General features: G+C 36.3%; 3 protein-coding genes across 5 annotated transcripts; 1 reads left to right on the top strand and 2 right to left on the bottom strand.

The window, feature by feature from the left end:
* Window positions 1-189: 189 nt before the first annotated feature.
* Window positions 190-4,408, bottom strand: LOC141829504 (U-box domain-containing protein 44-like). The gene is made up of 4 exons (XM_074716993.1): window positions 4,237-4,408; window positions 2,877-3,442; window positions 2,477-2,786; window positions 190-2,065 (listed from the first exon to the last, which is right to left on the bottom strand). Exons 2-4 carry the CDS (start codon window positions 3,426-3,428, stop codon window positions 510-512), a joined length of 2,418 nt encoding a protein of 805 aa, XP_074573094.1. The 5' UTR covers window positions 3,429-3,442; window positions 4,237-4,408; the 3' UTR covers window positions 190-509.
* An 830-nt stretch (window positions 4,409-5,238) lies between these two features.
* Window positions 5,239-10,969, bottom strand: LOC141829302 (ubiquitin domain-containing protein DSK2a-like). Its single transcript, XM_074716747.1, has 8 exons — window positions 10,647-10,969; window positions 8,972-9,703; window positions 8,678-8,880; window positions 8,492-8,605; window positions 8,360-8,418; window positions 7,984-8,012; window positions 6,550-6,639; window positions 5,239-5,680 (listed from the first exon to the last, which is right to left on the bottom strand). Exons 1-8 carry the CDS (start codon window positions 10,864-10,866, stop codon window positions 5,532-5,534), a joined length of 1,596 nt encoding a protein of 531 aa, XP_074572848.1. The 5' UTR covers window positions 10,867-10,969; the 3' UTR covers window positions 5,239-5,531.
* Window positions 10,970-19,348: 8,379 nt separating this feature from the next.
* On the top strand, window positions 19,349-24,712 carry LOC141830089 (uncharacterized). Of its 3 annotated transcripts, none has more exons than XM_074717576.1 (9): window positions 19,349-19,498; window positions 19,736-19,853; window positions 20,070-20,147; window positions 21,758-21,989; window positions 22,227-22,339; window positions 22,795-22,959; window positions 23,050-23,189; window positions 24,049-24,141; window positions 24,233-24,712. In XM_074717576.1, exons 1-9 carry the CDS (start codon window positions 19,419-19,421, stop codon window positions 24,390-24,392), a joined length of 1,179 nt encoding a protein of 392 aa, XP_074573677.1. In that variant the 5' UTR covers window positions 19,349-19,418; the 3' UTR covers window positions 24,393-24,712. The 3 variants fall into 3 exon arrangements, with proteins under 3 accessions (XP_074573677.1, XP_074573676.1, XP_074573678.1); XM_074717575.1 differs by having other exon boundaries at window positions 21,758-22,124; XM_074717577.1 differs by lacking the exon at window positions 19,736-19,853 and having other exon boundaries at window positions 19,410-19,498; window positions 21,758-22,124.
* Window positions 24,713-24,803: the final 91 nt, after the last annotated feature.

Genomic DNA, 24,803 nt, shown 5'->3' with positions numbered 1-24,803 from the left:
CCGTCAAAATATAAAATATGCATGCTTTTTGAATAATAAAAAAAGTGCTATTTTGATTTTTGCCAAGAATACACCGCCTGAGATGAACAAGCTAATCATCAGAGTGTTTTCTCAACCATATGAATCTTATAGATCTTAGATACCACAAGAATCACAATTGTAATTCGAAATATGCATTCTTTCATCGAAAATGTGCTAACATTTACAAACACCAAACAAATTTGAATCAAACTGAACAATGGACAAAATGAACGAGAAGAATACATACAAATTCCATACACAGTGAGTTTATAACCCTCGTCCAGCAATTGGCAGTTCATCACATCAGTGGAGTTGCTCTGAACCAAGAAACACTTGAGGATGTGAAGTGGCAGTTTTTTTGCATTTTGATGGTGATAAAGGAACAAGATTAACACTACAATCTTAATCTTTTTCTTGGCTCTGCACTCAGAAACCTCTAATGTTGCCTAAATGCGAACGAGGGAAGAAAATACAAACCTTGCCATCTACTACACTTCTCGTCCCTCTTTATCTACATGCTTCAGTGCTTGCTCAGCAATCTGCCTTGTCCTACTGTCTCCATGACGAAATGCTTCAACCAAGGCAGTCCTAACATTTCGATCCCCGGAGATTTCATAAGCTATCACCTGTTTCCTCAAGATCCTCTCAACGGCCCACACAGCTTGTTGCCTGAGTATCTCAGTGTGGTTCTCCCGCAATATCTCTAGGATTGGTTTGATCCCTTCGGCCTCATCCAAGACTGTCACTCCTTGCTCAATGTCCACCTCATCATCCAACAGAGTGCACAAAGCTGCCAGGGCAGCTTCCACCACCTTCACATTTGTATGATCAAGACAAGCAACCAGTTGTTCTACTGCCCTCCCTTCCAACAAACAGAAGCTATCCTTCACTGAACAGGAACCATGATGAACTCGGCACAGCCCGCTAACAACTGGTTGCTTGCTTAGACAACAGGAAAAGATAGGGAAACAAGATCTTGGTTCTACAACAACTGGCATCCTGGTGAGATGTTGTGACTGTTTGGAGAGATTTCTTAGTGCATGGGCAGAGGCAACCAGCACATTGTCAAGACCATTGATCTGAAGTAGATCAGCAAAAAGGGCAGCAAGGTTATGTTCACGAGCTAGAGCAATGGCATCAGGATTGTCATCTAGGATATAAGTGAATCTTGACAGAGCTCTGACTAGCCCTTCGAGAAAAGGATTCACGAAACGACCCCCACGAGTAGCACCTTGCCTGATACTGACAACATTGGAGACCATTACTTTGAAGGCCCCTTCATCAAGAAGCTGCTTCGTTAAGTAGTAGTCCTCAAGAAGGTTGGACAACAGACCAACTGCATCTGCTTGTTCCTCGGTGATACCATTGTTCTCAGCAATGATACTGATCAAGCATCCTAGCTGGCCAGCAGTACTTCGAAGAGCATTGGCCAGCTCTGTACCCATGTGAGGAGATATGTTACCCAGAAGTTTTACAGAAGCCATTCGAACCTCTCTCTGGGGAGCTTCAAGAAATTGAATGAGGCTAATGGTAGCACCTGAGCTTTTAAAGGCAGCAACTATATTCTTGATGCTGGTAGATGAACTTGTAAGCCCAACAAGAACCTGAAGAAGCTTGCACTCGATAGCAGGACCAGTGTTACTGATCAAATGGAGAAGATTGTGAACAATGTCTTCGGAAACCAATGTACGATGATCTTGATCAAGCAGGATGGAATCAAAGCCAACGCCTGAAGATACAAGATTTGACAAAACTGTTGCAGACACCTCTTTCAGCCTCGTAGGAAGCTGGTTGATGCCTACAGCAAAGAGGTCCTTGACAAGTGGAGGAAGGATGCCAGCTTGAATAAGTATCTCTGCACTAGTTTCATTAGTGGAAATCTGATTGAAAGCCATGAGGGCAGCTTCTCTTGCTGGCTTGCTTTCACTCTTCATTAGATCAACTAATGTTGAACCAGCTGTTTTGGCTACATGGACTTTCACATCATTGCTCAAAACAAGATCTCCGAGGTAGGAAGCCATTGTAAGTTGTATCTCCGGTGAACCTGAAAAGTTACATCTAGAATTTAAATAAATTTGTCTGAAAAAAAACCAATGATGTAACATTTAATAAGAGACCTAATCGATCCAAAATCACCACCACAGAGAACAACCAGAAAGTAACTTGTTTACAAGTGAAAAATGACCACTGGCACCACAGGTAAAATGAGAAGATATTTTTTTAAGAGATAGAGGACACTCTATCCAGAGGACAATGAACATAATCAAAAAAAGCAAAAGAAATTCAGATAAAGAGAATATATGAGCACATATCACCTAAACATGCTATGTTATGCTATTACAGAATATTGAAATTATCTGAATAAACAAGAAAAGAAGCCTGATCCATTTGTTTGACAAGAAAAAGAAGCCTGATAGAGAGAGCACAGAGATGAAGCAACATAAGTGAATAGCACCTTCCAGGAGACGGGTAAGCAGTGGCTGCAGTCTTCCATTTTCAGCCATTTGCTTCACATTTTCTTCACACTTGTCAAGATTTTCCAATGTTTTAAGTGTTTTCTCTAGTGTTATAGTGTTTTCCAATTTAGTACTTGCCATTCCAACCAATAAAAGAATTGTTCCACTAACTCCTCCTATCTTTTCACACAAAGATCTAGATTTTGAAAGTTCATACAACAAAGACACTGCTTCCTTCGTTTCTTCAGAATGTTCATGTGACAAAATTTTCACAATTGTCCTAATGGTCTCCCCTGCAGCTATGGCTTCCTGTAACAAAAACAAACCATATGTTACCAAAAGAGAAAGAGAAAGAAAGAATATGTGCAAATTAATCAGTGTATGCAAATCCTAAATAACCTTATTAGCATCACTCTCTTTGGCTATGGCACAGAGGGTTTCAAATGCCTGAACTCGCATTTTCCTGCTACCACTCTTCAGCATGTCAATGATCATCGGTATCAACTCAGCAATGTACCCAACATGCATGTTTGACCTGCCATTCTCGCAAATCTGTGTGATGTAACTGAGCGTCTGTAAAAGCTCAATATCTGGACTCTCTGAAGTAAGTGTCCTACGTGATTTTTCAAGCTGAGCAACTTCATTCCTTTTAATCCATTCTTCAATTGCATTCCTCAAAGCTATGCTGGGGTTTACGTCAGTGCTCTTCAATTCTTTCTGTGTCAATGGACAAGCTGGCCTCCTTCCATTATCTGTGCAATCCCTGAACCAATTCTCAATTGCTTCTCGCTCAAAGGTCTGTCCATTCTCAATTGTAACAGGATCCTTCATAACCTTCTTCGTAAGTGGGCAAAGAAATGCTTGGAAAATGGGCTCAATGCGTACATTGTCACGATAGCTATCATCAGATAGGCTGCCAGAATCAAAGAGCCCATCCCAGCTTTTTCTCATCTTTGTAGAGAAACCTAACATGACAGGAATGCATGCATTTAAGCTTCCATCAGCAATTATATACAATAAGGCAATATGAAAGCATTATGAATTCCATACATAACTAATTAAGCTCAGATCAGACCAAGATTCTTTTCTATGATTATGAATTCCATAAATTAACTAATTAAGTTCATATCAGTGGCATAGAACAAGAGTCTTTTCCTCCTCTTCTATACTGTCAGCTCAACAAAGCCATCTCAGAAGAAGAGAGCACAAAGCCTCACATTCCGACTAATACCACGCATGATAGTTTCTTTAAATGGCTTTTGAAATTGTATGCATTAAAAATAAAAAATGATAGATATATTTAATCACTTACTGACCTGAATGCATAAAACCTATATTTTCTCCCTAAGGTGGCCTTGCATGATTGCATCATAATTGTTGGAATCGATGTTCAACTTGCGTGAAGTGTAAATTCAATGCAAGTATGTGTATAGAAGCAGAAAAATCTTTTTGTTCCATTTCTCACCGGACAAATCAGCAGCCTTCAATTTATTGAGCATTAGTAGAAGTTGTCTTGATTAATTGCGCAGAGTGAAATTTACGAACTACGTGAACAGTAAAACTCGTAATTCATAGAGTGAAACTGGAACCTATAGCAGCCATTTTGATTCATTATATAAGTCATTCAAACCACACTGTCTCTACATTTCGTCCATTGGCCTATTAGTGTTTCCTTTTTCTCCCTCCGAATCATTAAAAGCTACATGAATCGCCCTTGAAACCGAAGCAAGTGAAAGAAATCAAGTCAAGGAAACCTCACCGCTCGGTGTCACACTTCCTGATGACTTTCCCAGCGTGGCACAGCCCTAGTTTTCCGCCTCCGTCGGGGGGTCGGCCGTGGCTCGTCTCGAGCGCAGCGGCATCCGCTGCGGCCGCCGAGAACGAGAGATCCGAGGAGCTTTGGGGCGTAATAGAGCTGCAGGGGGAGAGGAAGCGGGATCGATGGGGGAGGAGGGAAGTAAAGAGGAGCGAAGACAAACGAGAGAGAGACGGGAGATGGCACGAGGGAAACAGCGACGCTGTTCCATGGCGAGGTGCTGAAGCAATTCTAATTGGTTACTACAACTTCAAATTTAATATTATTTGACTTTTCATTTGCTAATATTTATTTGAGAATAAATCCGAAAATAGTTTTATTATACCTACTTTCAATTATGATCATAATTTTAATAATGTATTGTCCATCTTGATTTATTAAAATTTAATTTTAAAACTCAAGTTGCTCAAATTGATGTATATGGATGGATGTCATTGTTGATATCATTTTCTTAATAATCTAAAGTGAAGCCAAAGATATTATATTATTATTTATTTATTTATTTATTTATTCTTGACAATTCAGATATTCAATTAATCCGGAAACAACGAACATGTATCTTTCTATTCTATAAAAAGATAGAATTCACCACCTTAATGGCACACGATCGGCCCCACAACCGTAAAGAGGTAAATCGAGAAACTACAATTGATCACGACGCAGAAGGATATTGCCTGACTTTGTCAAAATTCGAACCCTTATCCTCTTCTGCAACTCTACTACGTCGTAACCAACTCAGCTATGCCCCGGAGACGAACATGCATCTTTCGAACACAAGCCAAGACAAATTCGCGTAATTTTGATATCTAACATCATTAAAAATAATAATAATAAGAGGGCAAAATGTATATAAATTGCCCTTTTAAAATTATGCAAGCATGAATCTTGCTACATGTGGTAAGAGACGGAAAAGAATAATGGAAAAAAATGAATAAAACAATAAGGTGATTTAATCACACTATTGATTCGATACTCTTAATTATTCACAGTATATGATATCGACAAAGGTACATCCTTGTATGTGCACATAAACATTCAATAAATACTAATGTTAAAAAGAAGCCTGTCATCTCAAGTCCTTTTTGCTGACAATTAAAAACCGATAGGCGAGATGAGCTCTGGAACAAGCTATTGGAGAATCTGAAAACTGGTGAATCTTACAGACAAGATCTTAAAAGTGGTAAACCTTACAGACTCACTGAAGGACACAAGCTGAATACTGATACTCCATGTGAAAGTTACTGCCTGGGATTCCCAAGCAGTCGCTCGACAGCAGCATGGACGTTCCCTGCAGTGGCAGTTAGCGCGCGGATGTTCTCCTGGGTATCATAAAATCCCATTTCTTGAAGCTGAGATAACTGAGTTGCGTAAAGTTCTTCTGGAGGGACTGAAAATATGACAAGGAAATAAAGTTCAGATTCTTATCTCAATTAATATAACCAAGGAAAATACCTGAATCATGTCCATATTAATGAAAATGCACATTAAGGTAACTAGGGAAAATACCCAAACAGCCCCTCTTCTCACTATTGTATTAAAAACCCCTCCTTTGCCTATCAAACTATTTCACCAAAGAGCATGATAAATAACATCTTGTATCAAAGTTGCACCAAATTGACCTAGATGATACTAACACAACCAAAAGGCAAACTGTAAAGAATATAAACTTGGCAATAATCATGTTGTCACACCAAAGAGCCGAATAAAAGATATTCTGTTTGAAAATTATACAAAAATACACCTAATGAAAATGCACACAGGCATACTAAACTACATAATATAAGAGCAAGCTGTGAAGAGTGATTCCACCAAAATGGTTACAGTAAAGAACTTAATGATCAATACAAATTTGCCGAGGGAGTGTGACATTGGCAAAGTTTCAGTCCTCCAAATTGTTTCACGATATTTTGTATCAAGAGTATGCCAATATTAACCTTAGATGTTACTGATACACTCAAAACATATTAAAGAATTATTACATAATACGAGCTATCAAGAGCATAAAATTCACAATTTCTCAGTTCATCAAGCTGTTTCACTAACTAATTTTATATGCAGCGAGTTTTTATATATGAGGGCTGCATTTTTATATAATAGGCTGAGAGGGGGCTGAGATTAGGTATTTAGAGGCCCAAGCTCAAAATTCTTCATTAGCAAGTGCCCAGTTTTGGTAGATCTTTCCAATAATTTAACAAGATAGCCTCAAACATTAATAAAAAATCATAAATCAGCGCCATTAGAGAGGAGAAAATTGACCATTTGAAGGGTTGGGGATGCCAAGACCTCCTGTACCAAGCCCACCAAACATGTTCATCAGGAACTCCATCCCTGTGTTGCTTTGCATGCCTATCAAATATTGAGTAGCAGCATTAAATCATGATATGAGAGATCAAACACACAGCATAATAATCTAACAAGATTCATAGTTTGAAGAAGCAGCCAATACAACTCTAGAACAATTGCTGAAATCCTGCAGGCATAGCATCACAGATATAACTAAAATGTTGCACAAACACCAGCCCAACTATTAAAACGCATGCTTTTAGCAGAATATATGTCCCAAGATCATGACACACTTTTCTAACTTGTATAGAATGGGGTTTATGAACTTGGATTGTAGACTTAGTAAGCTCATAAATAGGAAAAAAAAACTTTTTATATAACATATTAAATAATGATAGAATTTCAAGAAAATGAAAATGTTGCATTTTCAGTTTATGTTATTCGATCAGTAAATTATATAGCATTCTAGTACAAGGCAATCAGTCTCAGTAGAGCTGAAGATTTAAATTAAAAATGATAAATTGAGAGATAGGATTCTTACCAATAACAGTGGAATACCTAACCTCAGTCCAATGGTAAGCTATGTTGCTAGCCTTGAAGGGAATGGAAATGGTAGTGATTAGTGAATGACTTCCTTATACATAATCGCTAAATTAGTATATAAAAACACTTATATCAGGTCTAAGGTTAATGGGAAGCAAAAAATATTTGTTTAAATAGAAATATAAAATACAAGTTTTACAATTCCTTGCTACTAAAAAAACTAATTCCTTGCTTATTAGAAACTTAAGTCCAGATGTGGTAGAAGAACTTAGATTTGAAATGCTAAAATTATAAATAAAAAAAAAAAAAAAAGTAACAAGTGCCTGCTCAAAGACAATTAATTTGACATGCATGACCCTGTCAAGCCCAATTCAACATAAAATGTTTGTAGGAACTGAGCATGGATGTAATATGGGCATTTAGGAAATTTTCCCTCTTCTTCTCATGCTTCTGCTGTTTCTCCTACGGGTTAGTGACTTGAGCACATTCATACAGGTTGGCCAAGTTTAACATGTTAGTTTAACCTGGGATCAGATGAATCAGGATGAACTCACACGTTGACTTGGAAAAGTGAATATAGACCCTAGGATCGTGTGAAAACTTTAGCCTAGATAATTTAAGAACCTTGGCTTGATCCATGGTTTACAGTACTAGTTAATGTTCAATGCAAAAGTGATATTACCATTTTGAGAAACAGAATTTAAAAGTTAGAAGCAGTTAATATTTGATTAAGTTTGTAAATTGCAATTACTGCAGAGCAAATCATCAATACTGATCACAAGACACCTATAGTAGCAGTTCTCAAGAACATTGAAACCATAACAGATAATGGTATAACAATTGAGAGTTGAAATTTATTGTTACCAGTGCCTCGACCTGTCTGCTCTTGCTCCCTGCAAAAAAGACTAAATGATCTCTTTCTGATATGAAAAAAATAACATAATTAAAAGTCAACGAAAAGTTTACCTCAAATTCAAAAATAGACGCATTATAAAATCTACAGAATGCAACATGTAGAGTATATTTGATACAATGATTGCCTATCTATACGTGTACATGGTAGAGACAAAGAGACAATGAGTCATATGCAAATTGACATTAACTAAACAGGTAAGTTGAACAAATAGAAAGCCCAATGGATAAGTATATACCATCTAAAAAGAGATGATATCAAACAAGTTAATAAAAAGACGATTGAGATGATATCATACAAGTTAATAAAAAGATGATTGATACTCACGTGGTTGACTGCTGCCGACCAATGTGGGAGAACAGAGATTGTTGAAAAGATAAAAGTTGCTGCAGGATAGAATTATTCAAATTGCAGATTTTAAAGAAAATGAAAAAAAAAAAATCAACACATACTACTCACCTGCATTGTTTCAGGTGACATAAGCTGGCGTATAAAATCCGGGTTTTGCATCATCTCTCTTAACTGAGTATTTGATTCCAATAAACTTCGCACATTGGGGTTCGAATTAAGCATCTGCATCAATTATCAAACAAAATTCAGACGCCCAGCCATGTCCAGCAAATCAGCCATGGTTCTTAAGACTACCTGGTTCACATACTGAGGATCAGAAAGGAGATTTTGCATCATCTGTGTCATAGCAGGATTTTGCAAAATCTGACTTAACATGGATGGATCCTGCATCCTGCCAACCATGTTTTCTAAATCCAGTGAACCAAGACCAGTTAACCCACGAGTTGTCGGTGCATTTGCAGCAGTTGATTGTGTATTGACTGGCTGTGGCCCTCCAGCTACCAATAAAGTAAACCAGTAAAATAGGCAAGAATAAAATATTAGCAGAAAAATGATCACATATGACATGATGCAAGGAAGAAAACTTACAGTTGGCGCCCCAAGGGTTAGGAAGAGGATTGGCATTAGGTACAGTTCCAGTTGTTGTCTCTGGACTAGGAGTTGAATCTGCTTGCGTCTCTCTGCCACGTCCAGCACCCTGATTTCTAAGAAGAGCAGCAAATGGGTTGGATCCTATGTCACCCCCTAAGTCTCCTCCCATAGTGGTTGCATTAAGAAATGGCTCCTGAACAGTTTCATACATGCGTCGTAGCATGTTGAATCCTTCAGGAGATGATTCGATATTGCTCATTGCCCTATCTGTGTTACGCATCATCTCCCTCATGAGTTCAGGATTTCTTGCTGCCTCAAGTGTCTGCCTCAGAGTATTTGGATCATTGAGGACATGCGCAAGCTCAGGATTACGGTCAATAATTTCACGCATTTGGGGATTGTTCATAAAAAGATTGCGGATTATATCTGGATTGCTAATGAGGTTCTGCATGGCAGGCATATTCATAATTTCCCTCATAATATTAGGGTTCTGACTAAGCTGCTGCTGCATCTGATCAAGCTCTGGAAATCCAGCTCCCAATAAACCAGCTGTCCCACTACCAGATAGCCCATTCACTCTCAGGCCCGGAGAAAGGGAACCTCCAAAAGTAGATGATGGATTAGTGTCTGTTGCTCTTGAAACACCTTGGTTATTCACATCTTTGTTAGTTGGCACAGCAGAAGGAGCACCACCTCGAACCATGTGAATGGTATGATCTGATTCAACACCTATTCAGAAAGGTATGATAATCAGCTAGTGATGCAAATTATTCATTGTATCAAGAACCAGATGAAACTATACATTAACAACAAGCTATGATTCCAATTATTTGGGATTGGCTACGTAGATCTATCTCTCATTGAACTCTATGTAATTTTATATTTGGTAGTGGTTAATCGTGCAGAGTCTGCAAGCACATCAATGAACCAAAACAAACGCCAAAATGTACTACATGTTTTAACAAGAAACAATAATAAGTTACAACTCAAGCGACTTATAGTCATTTCATAACATGAAGCCAAAATATTCAGACATGCATACAACTTAAGGTAATAGTACATGCATAAACAATAAGGTCTGACAAAAAAATAAGATTAAACAATAGCATTTAGGTCGTATTAAGAAAAGGAAGGCATATCAGCGTATCCATTGGCAAATAACCCCTCATATGTAGCTCAGTCTCTAGTAATAACTCACCCAATATAACCATCAAGTACCATAGTTAAAAGTACGAGAATAGCATGTGACAAAAAATGGTGCATGAAATTCAGGGAAGATGCCCAGATAATGACATGTTCAATCAAAATCTACTTTGACTGAATAACATGAAACAAACAAATATAGTTAATTCTGCTAGGACCAATACCCATTTAGCTAAATTTCACAGCAACATTACAGACAATCATAATTTGTGCAATAACAATCCATAAACAATAAGAGATAGATAATCTTGCTCAAATATATTTTAGAAACGCCATTCAAAGAGGTGGGGGAAAAAACAGACAGTAAAACTGGCAGGGAAATGTATCCTTGGTCGCCAGAACGATGCTCAAGAATTGTACATCGTCTGATAGATAGATCTACCAAAGACCTGAAGCAATATCCATTCAGATCGGGGGGAAAAATGTATGCCACGGGCAACATAAACCTAGACCTAAATTGAGGACGCACCGTAGCTCGCAAGCGTATGGTCGTCCTTCAAGATCCTGCCCTTGTAAATCAGCCGCTGCTGTTCCGCCGGCACGTTACAGCTGCTGGCGACGACGGCCTTGAACGCGCCCACCATCTCGTCGAGCGCCGCCTGCACGGAGAACTTGGAGCCGTTGGAGCACCGGATGTGGATGGTGGCGGAGGCAGGGGCCGCTCCGCCGGACTCTCCATCGGCGGCCATGGACGAGTAGGACCACGGCGGATCGGCGATTCCCTAACCCTAACGAGAAGAGTAGATCGCCGAAGGACTCGCTTTCGCCGAAACTTCAGTTCGATGACAAAAATGTCTCCTTGTTTTATTGTTTTCCTCTCGATAAATAAACGAAATATTAAATACTATTTATTATTTGGCCACCTTTTCCCATCCTTCCTATCGTGGATCGTGATGGGTCGGTGGGTATTTCGTGCGACGCGCCGTACCGTGAAAAATGTGCGGTGAACTTACTGGCCGTTCGTTGGTGCTGAATAATAGCGAGGTGATGGTGATAGCGATCGGATGCGAGGGCACGAGGGAATGTGCCGTGCCGGTCACGTGCTTCGCAATGTGAGCATGGTGAAATAAAAAATGATATCTCGAAGACTATTTTAATTCGTTTAATATTCATTAAATATGGGAACTCATAAAATCATCATTTTTTATTTTTTTTTAATAAATATCTAATTTTTCGAATCCATTAATTTTAAATTTCATTAATCATCAAAATAAATCAGAAAACATCAATAATACATCACTTTACAATTATCTTTTTATTATAAAAAATTAATCTACAATGCACTAAAAATATTTTATCATTATGAAAATAGTTTAGCCAACATATCATCTTTTAAATGAAGTGAGGTAGTAATTAGTAATTATGAAGAAAATTAGAGGTAAAAAACTTTTATAGAGCATTTTTGTAATTTAAATTTTTTAAATTAAAAAAATCAATTATAAAGGATTTGTTTTTATATTAATTTTCTTATTATTTCTTTATTATATAAGATTAGTATCATTCTCCTTGATCTATTTTTATTTATTTATTAAAAAATTTGTGTATTAGTAGGTATCAAATAAACTCTTTAAATAATCAAAGAGTCAAGGGCAGTGATAAGCTTGAAATTGGATCTTATTCATATTTTCACGACATATCAAATTTATAAATCATATTTATTAATAAATCTCTTATTAAACTTATAAATAGATTTTAAAAATATCTTAAAATGAACAAGTAACTTTATAATATCAAACTTTACGATATGATACGTTCAAACTTTAGAAAATAAAAAATCAAATTTTTTTATTTTTTTATTTTTTTATTAATATTCAGATATGATACGACAATAAAGCACTTAAAAAGATAAATTAGAAAATCGATATTCAAATTTATATATGATGAGTATTTTAAAGGTCAACATCTAAATATATATAAATTATATTTTAAATTTATTTAATAGATGAATGAGTGCCTCTCGTATTAATCGATGAAATTTAGATATATAAATTATTAAAAAATAATTAATCGATAGCGTCTAAATTAAATTAGTGAAAAATATACTTTTTTATATTAAATAAGCAATCTTTTTCTGATTCGTATATTCAGTAAATCTGGAGTACAATCCCATGCATACTAAAAAGTTCAGAGTATTTTGCATTATGCACTTCTGTGTGATCCTATTTCTTCTATCTCTACATGCTCTGCTATTCCTTACAGTTTAGGAGATTCAACAACAAAGCTTCAGGATATGTTTCTTAGTGGATTTCTTGCAGAGTGTTTCCTTCCTTCCTTCCAGAATTGTCCATTTTGAACTCAAATTCTCCATCTTGTAATTTTATATTTTTTCCATATATTTTTAATATAAAATTTTAATTATATCCTAACAATTTATTCCTCATCACTAAAAATCTCCCTAAGAGGATTCCTACGTAGTTCCACATAGTTCATACTCTGGTACCACTTTTAAAATTTGATAAAATTCACATATATCTCAACAACAGTACGATATTATCCACTTTAAGTCTAAGTCCTCATAATTTTATTTTTAAATTTTACCTAAAAGGTCACATACTAAAAAAAATGATAAATCCCAGTCAGTCTCATGAACTCAATCCCTGAGGGTGCCCGGTCTGGTCCCATAGAAGTTTCCCACCAACCACCAGGGTAAATCGGGAAGCGCATACGACAGCCAATCCAGATACTCAGCATCCTTTGATTGCATTCCCCATTTGGAAGAAAATTCTTGCAAATACGTCGTAGCTGGGGATCGAACCGCGAGTCCTTGGATCACAATCCGGATGTCCTACCGTTGCACCATTGCCCCGGGGACAAAGGTCACATACTAACAGAGATACTTTGCATCTTATAATTACCTCATAATCTTTTTCATATATTTTTAATATAGAATTTTAATTGCATCCCAACATAGACTTTTTGATTATGATCCCAAAAGCTCAGGCTATAAAAAAGTTAAGCCTGCAATATATTCTCAAACCTTTTTGAGATAGCCAGTTTGGCATATTTGCTAGATTGCCTTCAGTGTATATTCATCCTCATATTATTTTCATTATTATCCCTATTTAAATATTTTTGTTTAAATCCTGAATTGATCCAACATATTATAGAAGTTACGATTTCATAACAGCTAAAAGTTAAAAATATTCATGTTATACAGTTGTGATTTTGTAGTTGCTACAACATAGATTCGACCTTGTTCTTTTACCATTCATATTGTAGTAGTTATGATTTCATAATTACTATAACAATTTGACCTGTTCATTTAATATTTACGTTGTAGCTGACTATAGTTTCGAAACTGCTATAATTTGAGATTGATGGACAATTCTTGCATCAAACTCTCCATCTCTACCACCATCTCCTCTTTCCTCCTACTCCAATTTAATTTGGTATCAAATGGTTAAAAAGGTGGAGGAAGAGAAGGTTGCGCATGTAGAGTCGTTAATTTAAATTAGGGTATGTAAATTGATCTGCTTTGTCAAACAATTTAAATGGATTGAATTGAAATTTTATCAACTTATTTTAAGATTGATTCAAGTGAGTTGACCTCTCTAAGCCTGCAACTCGCATGGGATCGATTCCTGTGATGGGCTTGAGTTGATCCGTGAGTTGAGAAAATTTATTTTTTTTTAAAAAAAATTAAATTTAAAGTAAATAATTCAATGGACTAGTAGATTTGATCCGTCTACAAATTTAATTTGACTCGTTTAAACTGTAATACAAACTATAAATTTTTAACATTTATATATTTTTTTATTTTTTTACAAACAAGTGAATTAACCCACCTAATCCGCAATCCACTTTAAATTAGGTTGGATTGGGTTGGATTGAAGATTTTTTAATTCATCAAGTTGGTAGATCGGTTTATCCTGTCTGGTCATATGATAGATTTTTAATGAGTTGGTATGTCCTGTCATGAATTGATCTATTTAACCGCTGTAGTTACAATGTGAATTTAACTTGTATATTTAATATTTACATTATAGTAATTATAAAATTGTAAAAATTACATACTAATTTAAAATTTAAATAAAATATAATAAATAATTTAATTAATTAATTAATTTAATATTTATATTATAGTAATTATAAAATAGTACACTTAACCGACTGAATGCACAATCAGTTGGTTTGATAGTGACAGAAGCTTATCCACGCCAATTGCCGAGCATCATATACTTTAAATTTTTTCTTTCTTGTCACTTAATTAGTTAATTCTATGGCACAAATTCCATTAGGCACCACCATTAATTTCACTGTAGATCGGAAAAAATATATATAATTTTTGCTTGAAAATCATACGAAATCAATTTTGTAAATTTAAAGAGAACAGTCGCTATAATTTAGTAAAATCTCATGCGCAATTTACTACCATGTCATTCAACTGTGAGTTTACAGTCGGTGTGAATTTACGGAGATTTTTTTTTAAAAATGAATACCGATTCGAGGATGTTGATTGTTAGATTAGATTATTATATTACCAGATTGATCATTTTAAAATTAATCCATCCAAGAGCTAGATACTTTACTCCGAATACCAGATCTTTTCCCGGGACAATGGTGCACCCTTGCAACCCAACGGTAGGACCATCCGAGTTGTGAATCCTCGACCCACCAGAACTTTTTGCCCCTCGACCCGACCTATTAGTTCGATCCTTAGGACTTTTTGTCGGCATATTTGTAGAAATTTGTCCTCTTGATTCAGACACGGGAGCACCCACTTCCTTTGTTTAAGGTTCAAAGCACATGGTTAGAATCATGGATAGTCCGGTGCATCTCGCTCTGATACCACTTGTTAGTACCGATGGAATCAAAATATCTCCGATTTACCCTGGTGGTCATGACTTTGTTCTTGGAAAAGGCCTTACCAATGGAGATACTTTCCATCATTTTAATCTCATGATCTTTTCCATGTACTTTAGATGTGGGACTATATTTGCACCCTTGCAACCCAACAGCTGTGAATTTACGAAGATTTTTTTTAATGAATACCGACTGACGTTGATTGTTAGATTAGATTATTATTTTTACTTTTATCAGATTGATCACTTCAAAATTAATCCGTTTGAAGAGTTAGATATTTTGCTCCGACTACCTAATTATAAGTTCGTAATGGTCATCTAGCTATGAGTTTTCTCATTCTACTCCTCTCATCATCAACTTAATTTTTCACACATCAAATTACAAAATATGATACATTTAAAAAATTAAATATAAAAATTATTTTTTTAATTTGAATGCATACAATATCAATATCTCTCTTCTTTCCTTCCTTCTTGATAGGTTATGATAAAAAAATGATAAATCCAATTAGCTTGATTGTCTATCTAAACCTTAGTTGGACCGGCCCACATTAAACTCTTGATCAGAATTAAGATTTAACATCATATATATCTATCTTTCTCTCTTCTTAAAAAGGTGGAATACACGCCAACGGCCAGCCCAGACGCTCAACCTCCTTTGATTACGCTTCTCATTTGGAGGAAAATTCGGGAAACTACAAATATGCCGTAGTTGAGGATCGAATCGTGGGTGCCTGGGTGACTTCTGCAAAAGGTGGATCCGCGGCATCATGCCCCGGAGACTTGATAGGTTCTGATCAAGGGCATAGCGTGGAGAGACCAAATCCAACTTGGACTTGATATGCTCTCGTATTAAACCTAAGTTGGACTTGGATATTGCCTCAAGCCCTTGATCAGAATTAAAATTTGATATCATATCTACCTTTCTCTCTTCAAGTCTACCGGATGGGTATAAGTTGGTAGAAATTCAAATAGTCTAAATCTATTAATGAGTTTCGATCAAAACTTATTGATCGACTTAGAGAGCTCATATTACACTCATTTTAGCTCTTGTGGTTTTTTAACATCATAAGGAGTCCAAAAGCGCCCTACATTATTTATTTCAGGCTCCTTAGAGGTGCTTGAGTATCCTGCTAACTTTCATCCCAAGTGTTTTAGCTAAATATTTTTTTCTCCTTGCACTATTAGGAAAGTTCGAAAATAATAAAGAATGACACATTTAGATTTCTTGACACTTTAAAAACTCACGAAGACTTGTTATAGGTGCAATCGAAGCACTCAAGGTCGATTAGTAAGTTTTGATTGAAATTCAATGATAGCCTTAAACTATTTGAATTTTTGTGAATTTACAACCACATGAAAGAGTAGAGTTTGGATTTGATGTCAAATTTTGATTTTAATTTTAGTAATTAAATTTAAAAAATAAATTTGAATTGTATAAATAGACATATATTGATTTTCAAAATATATAAATAATTTTTATATTTAACTTTATATTCCATGAGTGGATCTTAGAAAAGGAGAAAGATGTTGAGGTTATATGTATCCAAATTATATAAATAATTTTTATATTTAATCTGACATGTTTTGAAAATTGATGCGTGAAAAATTAATGATGAAGGTAGGGATAGAACAAGAAAGTCATGGTAAATCAGTGCGTTCTTTGGTTATTTTTAAAATATGATACTTGATTTGAGAATTTTTAATGAAACTTATGGTCAGTTTTTTTTTTAAGATAGAATGATTCGTTATTTTTTACTTTGTTTAATTTGATATTATTAGTTAGACGATCATCTAAGAGATGAATTTAAAATATAATTATAAATATTCATAAAGATGGCCAATAAAATATTTACATAGAAGTAAATTTTAAATTTTGATTTTTTTAAAAACTATTTAACTGCTGCATTAAATGAGTAAGATCCTATTAAAATGGATGTTATTCGGTTTATTTATTGCCCCTTATAATCATGATAATCCGATTCGAATGCGGGCCCACACGCCGTGTCAATCCACCTGTTCTGCTACTTTTTAAATCGGCAATGAAAACGCATAGCATTAAAATATATAAAATAATGTGGCTAACGCACTAAATTTAAGGGTCCTTGTGGGCCCAACGTCTCCGTTTGGATTTTGCAGCTCACTGAATAATACACATCCGCTCATCCTTATCTTCACCCCTCTCTCTCACTGGTTCCCTTCTAATCTTATAATTGATATAATTAGAGTCTTTAATTTAGATTATCCATCGAATTAATTTATTTTGTTAAATAATTTAGATATATTAAATTAAAATTTTATCAATCTATTTTAAAATAGATTCAAGTGGATCGATCCGTCTAAGTTCGCGACTAGCATGGATCGACCCAAGACGGGATTAAGTTGATCTGTAGATTAAGAAAAATATTTTATTTAAATTTTAACATTAAAGTAGAAAATTCAATGGACCAGATTGATCATTTTAAACCGCAATCTAAATTGTAATTTAAACTTATAATTTTTAATTTTTTAAAGTTCGTGGGTTGACCTGTCAAATCTACAACTCATCTTAAATTGGATTGAGACTATTGGGTTGGGTTGGAGATTTTTTAATCTGCTAAGTTGGTTGGTGGTCTGCCCCACCCCGTTATATAACGAGTTTCTGATGGGTTGATCTGTCGCGCGCTATGAGTTGACCCGTTTGATAACTCTAGATAGGGTTGATTTCTTTATGTGATGTTGATGTAATAGATGATGGGCCCATCTTAAACATATATAGAATGTTGCATTATTTATGCATAGAGTTATTACACTAGACGAAGTTCATTGTAATTTACTTTTCTTCTAAATCGCATGGGGCAATTTTAAAGAGACCCTTGGGGTGAGAGTTATCAATTTTTTTTATAACATTAATTAGTTCTTTTTTAGTCCCAAGGTTATGATGCCATGGTAAAAAATAATATAGATTTTTTTAAACAAGAAGAATTTATATCTCACTTAAGATATTATATTTGAAGAATTTAAAAAATTTATGATATTGATGACTTTCTTAATTTACGTTGATAGTTGATAAAAAAATTTCAAGATCGAACCAATCACCTTCATCCTAAAAAATAAAATAATAATAATAATTAGTTCCCTTCTCACCTTATCTTCTCTCTTTCTCTCTGTCTCTTTAAGTTAGAGCCCTTCTAACCTTATATTTCTTAATTTATTAGAAAAATATTTTGCCCCGCATAATTTATTCATTTTCAAACAACTTCGTGCACTTTCCAAAATATCAAACAAGTCCTAGCTATTCCCTCTCCCTTCCTTCTTTGAGGCTCAGCTATGTCCATCCTAGGGCAGCTGAGTCTTGGTCTCCTACAAGTTAACATATATCAACGAGCATTGATGTAATCTTTTTGACGATCAAGTCAGCAATGAGTTAAGAGATGGAGCTCTTGGGAGCACGAGAGAAGATGATAAGTGGTTTAAGAGAGAAGAGAACCCTCTACATGTGAGAAGAAAATCATACTTTCACTTACTATCGTTAGACTTTATATAGTCGATGAAAGAAAATATTCACGCAAACTGATATGATAGCCACACAAACTGTCATATGAGCCACGTAGTCTGCCACACGCGCGGAGAACTAGGAGTTGATTGGTCGAGCGAAGAAAGGTTGGGAGCCAGAGGGGACAGTGATGGAGTTGTACATCTGGCGCGATCGGATCATTAGTCGGGTATCACATTTGGCTTAGACTATCTCATCAGAGGCGATTCTAGACAGCATGTACGACGACTATGAATATCAAAGGTCTGTTAGAGGTTGAGGTTGAAGAGGATTAACTTGATAAGGATCCCTTTATGCAAAATAGTTGATGCACCTGAGTAGAGTTGAAGGGCTTTCCACAAGAGGATGTTGAGCCCGCACATCAAGACCGTGGTGAGAAGGACGTCTAGCCTGCACAGAGAGTACGGTTCGCCGAATACCTAAAAAATTATTAGATATTTTGAATATTAAAGTATAAGTAGAGTATTAATAATAAATTTTGAAAGAGAGAAAAGGTCAAATTTGTAATTTTCTATTTTAAGGTAGGATTTATAAAAAAACCAATTCAGATTACAGTGTCATGATAAATTGTCCGTCCTGGCAGTGTGTGAAATAATAAAACATAAAGGACTCGATTGGGTATAAATCCGGCGTGGTTTTGTAAAAATCAATTAAATGGGTGGGTTATGGGAAATTGTGCGTTATAAAATTCACATAACGCCGGCTCTCTTATCCTGACGCGTACGCAATACACTCGCTTTTTCCACACACTGGTCTCCTTCCCGGACCCACCCACTCGGATTGGGAGTCAATAAATAGAGCAGGAGCGATCGCCTCCACGGCCGCAGTGCCGTTCTCCTTCCTCTTTTATCTTCCCGTCGGCGATCGCAAATCGAGCTCCGTGATCCGCGGTACTCAGCCATCCATGGCGTCCTTCCTCGGCGGCCGAGTCCTACTCTTCCCCTTCGACGCCGCACGCCGGTTGCCGTCCTGTCTTAATCTCAGGTGCGAGACACCTCTTTTGCCTCCTCGAACCCTCATTCTTGCTTTGGTTTCTCAAGCTTTCTAGGGTTAGCAATTGCTTTGATTCAAAGAGAGATCGAGTGAGGAACAATGGGTGTGTGGTACTGATAGAGTTTGGATGTATGAGGGGAAGATTGTAAGTAGATGAGTGAGTGAGAGAGAACGAGAGGGTTATGCTAGCTGCTACCCGACACACCCACCATTTGTTGTTGCGATCAGGTTTGGGTTTGATCGCCGACTCGGGAATGGGAAGAAGACGAGGCACGTGGGGAGTCCTCCCCCGTCCGTGGCTTCCCTCACCATGAAGCGGGATTCCCTGCCCGATCCCAACATCAAGGTCTGTTCTCCTTCACCTCGTTTATGAATTGCAGCGGCTGTGCCGTTCTAATGTGTATGCACAGATGCCAAGCAGCTTCTCCATCTCGATTTTGTTCATGTTTCTTCTTGTTGATCTTATGTTTGTCCTTTCCCTTTTCTATGCTTCTTTCTTTCTTAGCTAATTCCTTTTTTTTTTTTTTTATTCCTTGGCTACATGGGAAACGCTAATTTTCAGATACTCAAGATTGCTCGGGAAAAATTTGCACAGGAGATCTCCGTCAGGTCTGATGATAAAGATGTTTCACTAGCCAAGGTAACTCGATATCTTGAGCTTGCCTAGCCTGCGACTCTAGAATCTGTAACATCTGAATCAGATGTATGCAAATTAAGTTGCACTTGTAGCAAAGTTAATCTTTTGACAACGTAACCTTTGGTAGTAAGTAGTAGTCTTCAAGGAAGCACGGTGCAAGCTACAAGTTTGAGTTGTGACCAAACAATCTGACTCCGGTAAGACGTTAACCAAGTATTCAAGGTTCGAATCCCAGCTACGGCGTACTGTAGAGTATTTTCTCCCATGGAATGAAAAATCTAAGACTGTTGGGCGAGGAGCCATTTGTATTTTCGAATTTATCCAATGGACAAATCGAAGAAAGGCCGCCATCTCCAAGATTAATCGAGCCTAAGGCACAAATAATAATAATAATAATAATAATCTTCTGACTCCTTGAACGTTATGAACATGGAGCAAGTTGGGTCCCATATAGGTAATGATGTTCAAAGTCGGTAGATGCAATTAGTTTTATTTGTTTGTTTTATGGCACTTGGAAGAATATGCGGTACTATGCTCAATCTATGCAATTTATTATGTTCATATTTATCTACATGATGTCAACTATCCTAGACTTCCTTGTGTATGCCCTACTGTAGAATAACACCAAATATACTATTTTTTAATTAATAAAAAAAGATTGCTGACATGTTGATTGAATTCATATGTTGCATTTCTTTACCCGGCCTACTATTTTTTTATTTGCTATTTAGGACTGGAGGCAGGTTGACCAACAGGGAAGATATTGTTTCTAGCTTCTAGCATATTTTTGAAATCTTGTAAATTTGTTAATATTAATACATTACATATATGGCCACTCTTAAGACTAATAAAATCACACAATTTTCAGTTTAGCCATCTCAATATTCTTAGTACATTTTTTTAATATATCCTAGATTATGCTGCTAAAATTTCCTCAAGCTAGGGTTCTTCTAACTAATTGATGGTTTTGAGAATTTACATATTCATCAGAACTGTATGGCTTAGAATTTTATCTCACCTATATTTGGCATTACTTCATAGAGGTACATTACTTATCCTGTCATGTGAAGAAAAAAACAAGGATTAGATTAGTGATCCCAGCACAACATACCTAAACGGACCCCAACACACCCTAGATACATAACTCCTCATGACAGCTCACCAACCAAATACAGAAACATTGGTCAAGAAGTAGTTTCATATCACAGAACTAGAAGTAGTTTCATATCACAGAACTACTTGCACAATTTATCAGAAAGTAAAAGAAAAAAATCTCAATCTTAACTACATTAACAGTTAAAAGCCTGCTGCATTTGTGGGAATTTATTTTTGGAAATCTTCTGTTAACATCAGCACATAAAACTAAATTGCCTAAAACCTTTAAATTATCTACTATCTACGATTGGAATATACTGCCATAAATATATATCTTTTCTTCATCTATGCTTAAAACAGCTGCTCTTATTGGTCAGGTGGAAGCGTGCATCTTATTTGTGATCACAGTGTGTAATACACTGGCAAAATATCTCTTTTCCAGTATATTTGCATTCTACCAGTTGTATGACCTACAAAGTAATGATCATCTGTGAATATTGACTCATGTCTTGTTATAGGCTTTGTTACTTGTTGCTGCTGAAGATGAAGCTTTCATGTCACTGAATCGTGATATGGATGTACGGTCGGTGTGGAATGAAAGGGAAGTTGCAACTGATCAATTTACTGGTCAATTAGAAGTTGATTGTGTGGAAGATATTTCCTTGGCTGGAAAGAGCATATCTGGGTGGTTAAATGAGTTGGATGTGATAGCAAAACAAGTTGAAGCAGAGTTAATTTCCAGAGACATAGGTTGCCATCTACTTGAAGTCTTGGAGGCTGTTAATTTTGTTCTCTTTGAATCAAGAAGTTTCAAAAGATTTCCTGTACTAGTAGATTCAAAATTTTCATACTTGCATACGGTGCTTAGCACTGGATGTGGGAGCAGTAAGTCTTTTCTAGCACTCACTCTGCAAGAAATGATCAACCTTCAATATTATAGCAAATGTTTTCAGCTCATACTGACGTGGAATCTTCTTGTGTCAACAGATATAATGTTCAGTGTTGTATATGTTGAAGTATGTCAAAGGCTTGGTGTTAACATTGTGGGCTCTAAGGTTGGGGAAGATTTTCTGATTTGGCCACAATCAGGAAATTCAGTGGTGCGTTTTTCTCTTTTCTATTTTTATATATTTGAAGGCAACCAAAATTTATATTTCACTTATGAAGGTAGCTGAGACTGTATGCTTGTAGCAAAGAAAATACATGGCACTCATTTGTTTCAGTTGTTCACTCTTTGATTGTTTCTTTAGAGATGAGGAACTAACAAGTTTTTAGGGCCCACAACTTTATTTTGATTTCTTTCTACATTCATCTGGTATGGATACCAGCTTTTGACAGACTACTCTCTTTAGTCTGTAAATATTCATTCTTTGATTATTCTTCACCATCTACCATAAGTGACGAACCTCTGATATCTTTTTCGCTTTGTTAGTATCCATCCTTACATGGTTTCCATGTCAAAAACTTAGCCTAAGGCTGAAGCTATTTTCCTGTGATTCACTAATATCTGCTACTTGAATGCTTTATTCCTCATACTTTTTCCCTTCTTTTATAGGAACTTTTCAGTATTGCTTCCGGATGTAGCCTATTTGCTACCATCAATGGCAAATGTGTCAAGGATCCGAGATCCATGGCTTCTGAAATGGACAGCAACTCAGTTTCAAGACTTGATATTGCCACTAAGAGAGATATTATTGGCATTGCTCTAGCTAATTTGATTGTATGCATCTACATAAATAGTAGAACATACTTACACATGATGAGCGTTTTGGTTTCTTTATGATCCTACCATATGCCTTGCCATTTGCAGAGATTTTATTGGAAACGGGCTTCAAAGGCAAATCACGGCCTGATGTTAACTTCTCCACTTAAACCCGTTTATCCTGGAACTAACAAAGCTGGCATGGGAGGAATTTTGAATATTCCACTGTTGCGGCCCCAGGACCTCAGGTATATTCTATATTTCCATCATATTTGTTAGTCATGATGATCTCTAAAGACATTCTTATTCCTTAGCACTTCATAGGGTCGTAATCCAGCTGAGCCAAGTCTTCTGACCAATTTCAAACTTATTTCTGTGTGTTACTGAGCTCGTTCAAATTTTTTTTATTAAAAGTCTTATTGAGTTAAACTTGTAATCGACTTAAAATTTATTTAAGACAATTATCTAATAAATAAATGAGCTTTTACTAAAGAGTATTGAATTTGTTCATGAACATCCTCTTTTTTACAGCCCTAGCACTTCATTTTATTGAAAATCCAATATATTGTCTCATGAAGCTCATTGAAAAATTACAATTATCTTGGGCACATTGGTACAAATTATTGTATGTACAAGGCTACACTGGTGATCTGAATGAACTTGTTCCTTGGTATTTCCCAGAAAAAGGAACAACAGATCATGCTGTAAAGTAGGCCTATTGATCCCTTTTATAGGATTTGAACACTAACTTTCAACTAGCTATTTAACACATCTACTGGGTGGTTCATTAATGTTGTTGCTTCGATATAACAATCAAACTATCATGTTTCCTCCTATCTGGAGTTCATGCTTTTGCCTGTTCCCTTTTTATGTTCGTGTTATGGCTCTCCAATGGCCATTTATTTGCCAATATCATGAATCTACTCCATGATCTCCTAAATTATGTGTTCAGGATGTGCCCCCTTATGATATGAAAACTATTATATGCCCATTTTGGATCAATACAACATTTTTTCCTAGTTCAATTTTCCCCCCAATTCTACATTTCATGCTAGAAACTAGCAAGAAGCATCACTTGCCACTGACTTGTTCTCCCCAAATCATAAGGTTGGCCATCATGGCTTCCGAACGGCTATTGATACTGCAGCCTGGCAATTGGACTTTACGAAGAGATCACGGTATGCTTCTGTACTACAGCAGGTAATGAATCTAGCTTGTATCTGAATCCTTGCTTCTTGTAAATGTATCTATCATGTAGTAGCATCTCCAACAATCCTCGTATTTTTGATAGGAGGTATGCTGAGGCAGTTCAAGAACTCAGCATTTGCATGGCTTTCGCGCCAGAGGAAGAGGCAGAGATTCTGGAACCATTTGTGGAGAAGCTGCACCTTCTGCGCCTTCTATCATCCTGGGAGTGTTTGGATCAATCTGGCTCGGTTCCAATCTCTTGATACACCGCTGGAACAAAACATGAAGCTGTCTGAAAGCCCTGTTATAGGAGGCTATAGGGAACAAAGTGATTCTTACTCGAGAAGGGGTAACTGTTCCGACTATGCAGGAAATGAAACTTTTCCAAGCTGATCACTCGTGATCCCATGTCGCTGCCAATGCAAATGGAGTGATAATGAGACACAAATATCTATCAGTTTCTGTGTCTGGAATGTTTCATTTGATCATTGTAAAATTATTCAGATCCCTTATGAGGTTGATCTGGAATTGCTAGGCCATAGCATCGTGAAGTTGGAATATATGTGGTCCAATCCGAGCTTAAGTTATGGGTCTCCTAATTTAGATGGACATGACTAAACCCTTTGTGTTTGTGTAGAGGAGGAGAAAAATGAGAGTTTTAAGGGAAGTAATAT

This window comes from Curcuma longa, chromosome 5, assembly GCF_044706935.1.
Source record: "Curcuma longa cultivar G26 ecotype Majalengka, Jawa Barat chromosome 5, ITB_CL_G26_1.1, whole genome shotgun sequence".
Lineage (NCBI taxonomy): Eukaryota > Viridiplantae > Streptophyta > Magnoliopsida > Zingiberales > Zingiberaceae > Curcuma > Curcuma longa.
This window is presented reverse-complemented; position numbering and strand designations above follow the sequence as displayed.